Raw genomic sequence first — 8,106 nt, 5'->3', positions numbered from 1 at the left:
TGGAAGATTTATAAGGTTTATGCAACCTCTTTGATTTAATTTTTTTAAGCCCAATGAGGTATTGAATGGATGAAGGCAATTTTTTTATATAAGTGCCTCTAAAGTTGATGTTTTCTAAATACTTCATCAAACAGTCAATTTCAGGACAGTTGTTAAGACTTGAGCAACCATAAACGCTAAGATATTCTAGAGATCTCAACTTGAGGCTTTTCAAAAAACTGCGAAGGTTATAGCAACGTTCAAGACTCAACCAAACTAATTTATCAAGAAATTCAACCGTATGATGAATCTCAACTAAATTTGTACAACCATCAAGAGTCAAATCCTTTAAATTTGGAATCCTTGAAACATCATGGATTATTTTTAAGAATTGACATTTAGAGAAATCCATAATTGCCATGCTTTGAAAATTCTGTAAAAAAAGAAGGATAAATTAGTTTGAAAGAAATTAACGACAAAATTTGAAGGAAGAAATTTTAAAATCAAGCGATAGTACATCACGACCCTTCTTTGATAAAGACCATGATTAAAATCAGAGGGACTTCTTGTGATAAAAAGTAAACTTATGAGTCAAAAAATAAGAAAATTAAATCACATGGACGAATAAGGTATTTACCCCTAAAATAAATAGGATTACACCCAAATGGATAAGAACTCCTAATTACTCTTAATATTAATTTTAAATAACTTAATCATAATTTAAAATAATCTATTCTAAATGAATCGAAATACTATTCCAATTCAACCTAACTCACCCTAATTTATTCCTATCATCATCTTGCAGTACTGTGATTTTTATAACTCTGAAGTAAATTTAGTTAGAATGTTGGTTCAAAGAAGGTCAAGATTAAAAAATAAAGTTGAACAAAAGTTATTATAAATATTAAAGAATATAACTAATGAAATAAATAATTCAAAAAAGTTTAATTATTGTTTAAAACATATAAATATTACTTATAATTTACCTTTACAAAAAATAAAAATAAATAAAATAACAACTTATTTCTCACTCACAGCAATAATTTATTCAGTTGCATAAAAGTTTAATTACATACTTGAAAATTTTCAAAAACGAGAAATTATAAAAAAAATCGATTGATTTTTTGTTATGTTCTATACCATTTTCACTGTACACCTCTCAGGCTCTCAAAAAAGTTCGCCAAACAATTTATCTAAATTGTTGAACACTTGTAGAAGAAAAATTTGGCTGATTGAAAGAAGTACAGTAAATGAATGACAATTTGCGTCACAACCGGTGCATTTGAAAACTTTTCTACTGAATAAAAGAAATTCTTGTGGGGCTTGGGTGGGTAAGGAAGGGCATTTGAAACCCCTGGGCCTCCCTACCCTCCCCCTCAGGGTAAATCCATGTAAATGCAACGACTATAAAAACCACAAAAGCCCATATGATGTAAAATAACCATGAAAGCTGATGCGGCAGATGGATTGATGACAGTGAGACGGGTATAAGTGTTCCTGAAAGGACATGGAAACTGTCAATGATTTGAGAGTATCTTGCCCAACGAGTCCATTAATCCTCGTCATGGTTTTGTTTTTTGAACTAATTCATATTCGTGTAATCGTGTTTCAGTTCTCATACCAAAGCCCTTTTTATAAAGGGGCGAATCCCAATTGTTACAAGCTTCTTCCAGTTTTAGGTTAGCGTCATTGGTTAAAGGCTGTCGAAATTGAAGACTTCAATAAATCTATAGATGAGGAAGTTAGTCCCAAAAACTGGATTGAAGTTAGTCCCAGTCAAAACGGCGCGTTTTGATTGGAACTAATGGGCGTTAAACAAATTTGAGAAAATTTAACAGTGAAAATTTATTTGGCATTTCGATTAACTCAAGGAGTAAAAATTTGAAAAAAATAAAAAACTTAGGAATTTTAAAGTTTTAGTCGCATTGACTCAGTGATATATAATATATTTACCCTTATTATTATTTACAAGTTTTGGTTAAATAATACTTAACATTTTATAAAACTATCAATTTATTGCGACAAATTAATTTATCTTACTTGAGGCCTCAAGAAAGATCATTATGAGTACACGTGAAATCATGTAGTTAATCACACATAAAATGTACGGATTGTGATCCACACTCCAACGTATAAAAGAGAATTCCACCTCGATTCTACTGAACAAAACTCAATCTAAAAGATACAGTCAACCTTCGTAGAGCCGTTCAAAATGCAATATTCTAAGAAAGTAAAATAGGTGTCCACCTATGTCTAGCAGCTCGCTACGACACAATATACAATGAATTCTTGATTATAAAAGAATAGAAATTTCTTTCAATTGGTGTAGAAAAAATATTTTTTAACTCATATAAAATAGTATAAAATATTTATAAATATTTAAAAGATATATTAAATTTAAATTAAATTAATAAACCGTTATTAATAAAATTAAGAATTTAATGTATATTTTAAATGTTTTTAGATATTTGTCATGAATAATATTTTCTCTTTACTGATTTGAAAAAAATTTCTATCATTATAAAAATGAGATGTTGAAAATTTTGATTATAAAAATATAAAATTTAAATAGTAAGAATAATGATATTTAAATTAAAAATATTAAATAGGAAGAATCCATTACGTCAGACGAGAGTCAGAAAGAGAGAGTCTGTTTAGGGTTTGTGAGAGAGATGGGTGAGAGGCTGAAAGGGAAGGTGAAAAGTTTCAATAGCTCGGACGGTTACGGGTACATAACCCCCAATGACGGAGGGGACGACCTCTTCGTGCTCCAGTCCTCGATCCGCCTCGCGGCCTTGCGGTTCGCGGACCGCCGGAGTCTGTTGGAGGGCGAGAACGTGGAGTACAAGATCGAGTCCAGATCCGACGGCAGTCCCATGGCCGTCGATGTCACCGGCCCCTATTAGTGCTTGGCGGGCATGAGGGTGAGGGAGCTCCGAAAGCTCCCGGACGGAGAAATCACCTGGCCGACCAAAAGGCTGAGTGGGAGGGTGAAGTGGTACAGGGTTAACCAGGAGTTGGGGTTGATACCCCTGATGATGGAGGGGATGACCTGGTCTCGTACCGGTCCAAGATCCGCGCCAAGGGCTGCTGGAGACTGACTGAGGGCGAGGCCGTGGAGTACATGATAGAGTACTCAGACTACACCAACGTCAGCGACAGGGCCGTCGACATCAACGGGCCGGGAGAGTCCAACGTACAGGAAAGCTGCGTCAGTTCTGGGATTCCTTGTTATAATAGGTTTTGTATTAACAATTATCGGCATTCCGAGGCATGGGAATCGAAATTTAGGCCCAAGGCACGGGAATCGGAATCCTAAATTATTTACAAGTAAGATATATGATTATGTTAATCATATATATATATATATATATGGGATTTCGATGGTGAATCAATGTTATTAATATTATTAATTTACAAGTTTTGGTTAAATATTTTCCTATCAATTTATTGCTACAAATTATTTATTATTGGGATTTTTACTCCCAACAATTACAAATATTGGGATTCCAAGGTGATGCTCGTCGTACTCTTTGTTGAGGTCTACTTGTGACAACCAACGTACATGTTTTAATTCGGCTTTATTTTTTTTATCAAACAATGGCAAACTCTTCATTCCTCACAATTCCGACTAAAGTGGGCTTCAAGAAAGCCCACTATGATTATCCATCAGGGCGTCAGGCCCAACTCCTTCTATGAATTACGTTCCGCCACTGTGACACACAAATGGTTGCATGATGTTCTTTTTAAACATCCACTCATTACGAACTTAAAGCTAAATTGTTGTGATATGTTAAAAATGATTAAGATTTCAAGTAATCGCATGTGAGTTGATTGAACTCGACATTGTTACTCCTAACATAGATTTGAGTATTATATATAGTCATGTTATATCCTTTTCTTCGATCACTTCAATAAAACCGGAATTTAGTTTCCCCCTTTCGATCGAGACTACTCTGGATATTGAATAGATTGAATTCCTCCCAGAGTCAAGTCATTCAAAATTAATGACTTGGAAAGCTTGCTATGCAAAGGTATGTAGGTTTTTTTTTTTTTTTTTTCATAGTTCTCATTACTTTGTATATCAATTATTAACATATATCATAAAAAATTAATGTGGTTTTGTTTACTTTGTGAAGCATTGAGAGAAATCCAACCGTCCCCATTATATAATGTCAAACAATTGAAGCTACAGGCAATTCTTATGCGCGCCTGTGAGATCTGAAATCAACCAACTTATGGATGCCATGTGGTTGAATTTTCCTCAACAAATGCATGGATGCATTGTTCTGGATTTTTCCTCTTCTAGAAATTCTCTTTATAGAAAGAAAGTATAAGCGCACATATAAGAATATATCTTTCAAAATATTGCATATGTCCATTTCTTAGAATATAGAAAATTACTCGTGCTACCATTGTTGTTTTAAGATGTTATAGTTATTTAGTGCTTTAAACAAAGTTACTAAAATAAAATCTCACTCTCTTTATTATATATATATACTTCTTATGTCAAATGGGGTTGGTTTTGGTGTCGCGGTTGCCTGTTATTATTCCTTTATGGGTTGTTCCAACTTCCATGATAAGATCTTGTAATTTTTGTCAAGCAATCATCTTCATGAGTAATCTTGTTTGGTTCTTCCTTCTTTTTTTTTTTTTTTTCTTTTTCAAATCCAAATCAAATACTATGAGCTATGATCATAATATGTTATAGTTAAGTAGTTAACTACTAACTTAATGAAACCATGTCGGGATCACCTTAACTACACGTGGCACAATTTCTTTTTTTTTTCTTTTTCAATACCCTAATATTAATAATCCAATTTTTTTTTCTTCATTTCCATTTTTTGAAAATTTATTACAATACCTATACTGATTTTTTTCAAGTTTAATGGGCAAATTAAAAATAAGGACATTTTTTTTTAGGGAAATTGTATATAAAATCCTTAGGTAAACGCGCCTTTTTTAAAAACTCCCTGGGTTTTTTTTTTCGAAAATTTACTCCTTGGGTCACTCGAAATTACTAGAAACTCCATACCGTTAAATTTTGGTAACTGCCGTTATTTGAATGAAACGAACCGTTTCACTTAAGTCCACCTAAGTGGAATTTTTGTATCCTACGTGTTCACATTGGACATGTAGGATATAAAACTCACCGTTTTGGACCATCCAAAACGGTGAGTTTTATATAACTAGATGGCTTCTTTTTTGAAACCCTTCCATACGGACCATACGAAACCCACCCGATAGAACCAGCGGCGAGCCACCGACGCAGCAGACGCCACCGACCCAGACCCCGCCGGCGACAGAACCACCGGAGACGGAACCCACCGGCGACAGAGGCCACCGGCGACAGTACCCACCGTTTGGACCATCAATTCCGGCGTCACTTTTCCGGCTAGGTTTCCGTCGATTCACAATATTTTGAATCGGAAAAATCCGGTTTCGACGAAGGTATTTTCCGAAATTTCTCTGTGGGTTTTGTTGATTGACTGAAATGGAAGCCTTTAATAGTTGTGTTTTGAATTTTCTTGTTGTGTTGGAAGCTTTTGGTCGAAACCCCATCCCCAACCATTTTTTGTCCAACATCTGTCGAATATTCCACTTTTGAGCCAATATTATTGTTGATTGGCAGTGGGTGTGGTCCACCTTGGTTGTGGTCCTGGAAAGAGACTGGTTTTTTTCGTGTGCACTGGCAAGTTGGTCAAGGGGGATTGTTTGATCTGTATAATTATTTATTTTATTTTGTTGCTTCTCTACTCAAATGGTGGATTGCCGAGGACATGAAAATAGGAATTCTTTGTGCATAGTTTACGCCAGTTTCATCATTCTACAATTGAGCAGTATTTTTTGAATTTTTTTTTTTTTACCTAATAGTTCATGCCATACTTGCCATACTTTTCTATGCATGTCTTTGTTTTTAGGTCCTCCAATATTGTTGCCACCTTTTTTAGTTGATGAGAAGAAAGGTCAATTACTGAAAGAAATGTTAATCATATTAGTATTAACATTTGGAAGAAAAGTATTTTTCAATGGAGAAAAAAGTGGTATTATTGTTGGGATATGATAGATTGTGGTTGGTTGGGTTTTAATGACTTTGTAAATTTTTTTAGGGAAGTTTCATCATTCTACAATTGAGCAGTATGATATATGTGGTTGGATGCTATGGCTAATTTCTTCTTATTGCATGCTTGATTACACTGCATATTTGCATGTTTGTAGGGAGCCCTCTATGCTCATATACCATCTCTAGCTACTACACTAACAACTTAGTATTGTTTAGATTACAAATTGAGCAGTACTATTTCTGTAGGGGAATCACATTTTAAACAATGTGATTATCTATCGGTTAGGGTTTAGGGTACATTATTTTTCCAGTATTGTTTAGATTACAAATTGAAGTGAGAATAATCTTTTGGCAAGCTTGATTTTATTTTTCTTTTATGAGCTTGATTATTCTCTCACATGTCAGTTATATATTGTTAGGTTCATATTATAAGATGAACAGGAGGAAGAAAGATTTCGGGATAGGAGACAATGAAAGCGAATTCTACGATGGAAAGATGAAAAAGGTTTGTGAATTTTAATTAGTGAAACCCATTAGGGAATTGTGATTACTTCTAATAATTGTGGGTTTCACCGTAGAATGAGCAGTCAATGTCGTCGGCATCTATGACATCATCGGTGAAAGAGGATATGGAACCTGTGCAGTGTAGGTGCGGACATACAAGCCCAATAATAACATCCACTACTATAAAAAATCCTGGGAGGCGATTCTATGGGTGTGCTATGTATGACCGTAAAAAGGTATTTGAATTTGGATAATTTGGTTTTACGAAATAGTTATTACTTTGTGCTTGTTCGTAATTATCAGATTTTTTTTTTGTGTAATTACAGAAAGTTGGCCAATGTCCTTTTTTCCAATGGTATGACAAAGAAACCTGTGCTCGCGGAAGGGAGGTCCTACCTGCGCTGTATAAACAAGTTCATTCCCTGAAATGTGAAGTGTCATTACTTAGGGGCAAACTAAAGATCCAAACATATTTGTTGGTTTTTTTGTTGGTGAGTTGTGTACTGTTGATTTGTCTAAGGTTGATGGGGCATTGAGGCATGGGAATGAGGCAATTAGATTATTATCAGTGAAATGGACTATCTGTTTTGTTGTTGTCAAGGATATTGTTTACTTACCTATGTTGTCCACGTGGATATATGGTTATGTCTTCTATGTAACAATTACGTAAAAATCCTGCTTGTTCGTAATTATCAGGTCGGCTGATTACTTTTATGGAACAACTATTTCCATGCATTAGTTTTATTTGTATGCGGCAATTTATGATTATTTGTACGTTGCTCTTAAGTTTGAAATATTGAACCCTACAATATAATTTGCAGGCATAATTAATTTTATCCGTCCACTAATACAATCTGGAATTGGTAATTGTGATGACGAAATTTAAAAATGTAATTCAATAACTAACAGTACATGTTTAATGCTTAATGAACAACATTGAAGCTAACAAGCACATAAAGTCCCAAAATGAATACCCCAAATGTTTTTATATTACAAACATAAAACCAAAAAAACCCGACATATCACTTGATTATAAAATGGGTATGCGGGAAAAAGGCACTATGAAGAGATGTGATAAGTTTCAGCTTGTGATCATTGCGTGGCACTACTTCCACGTCTTCTTAGTACACGTGTACTACCACGATGTGATGATTCCGCTGTTGCTTCTGCCTGTGGTTCATGTTGGGATCCAAAGGATGCGTTAACAAAAATAATAATTATTTGCAGATACCAAAAAAAAAAAAAAAAAAAGAAGAAAAAAGAAGAAAAACCGGAAATCAGTGTGAATATTACAAATTAAGCACAAGTATATGAGTTTTTTAAGTACAAAAAAAAAACTGCAGACTAATTTACTAAATTAAATCACCAATTTCAAACATTCAGATATTAGTGGGCAGCTATGGAGTCATCGGGAAATAACAGTTTTGTTAATAAAAAAAAAATAAGAGTTTAAAAACTTGAATTTTACCTGTGACTGAGTAGCCCTACGTGTACGCACACTTGGCTGTGATGACTCGTGGGCTTCTGCCGCTGCCTGTGATTCATGTTGGGATCCAAAA

General features: G+C 34.3%; 1 protein-coding gene and 1 long non-coding RNA gene across 2 annotated transcripts; both read left to right on the top strand.

Annotated features, from left to right (window-relative positions):
• The first annotated feature begins 2,651 nt into the window (after positions 1–2,651).
• LOC132185409 (uncharacterized) lies at positions 2,652–3,298 on the top strand. The gene is made up of 2 exons (XM_059599187.1): positions 2,652–2,874; positions 2,994–3,298. Exons 1-2 carry the CDS (start codon positions 2,652–2,654, stop codon positions 3,296–3,298), a joined length of 528 nt encoding a protein of 175 aa, XP_059455170.1.
• Positions 3,299–4,941: 1,643 nt separating this feature from the next.
• LOC132185706 (uncharacterized) lies at positions 4,942–6,705 on the top strand. The gene is made up of 3 exons (XR_009440629.1): positions 4,942–5,430; positions 6,463–6,548; positions 6,622–6,705. It is a non-coding gene; the product is annotated as an uncharacterized LOC132185706 (long non-coding RNA).
• The last annotated feature ends 1,401 nt before the right edge of the window (positions 6,706–8,106 follow it).

The sequence above is a fragment of the Corylus avellana genome, chromosome ca6 (genome assembly GCF_901000735.1).
Source record: "Corylus avellana chromosome ca6, CavTom2PMs-1.0".
NCBI lineage: Eukaryota > Viridiplantae > Streptophyta > Magnoliopsida > Fagales > Betulaceae > Corylus > Corylus avellana.
This window is presented reverse-complemented; position numbering and strand designations above follow the sequence as displayed.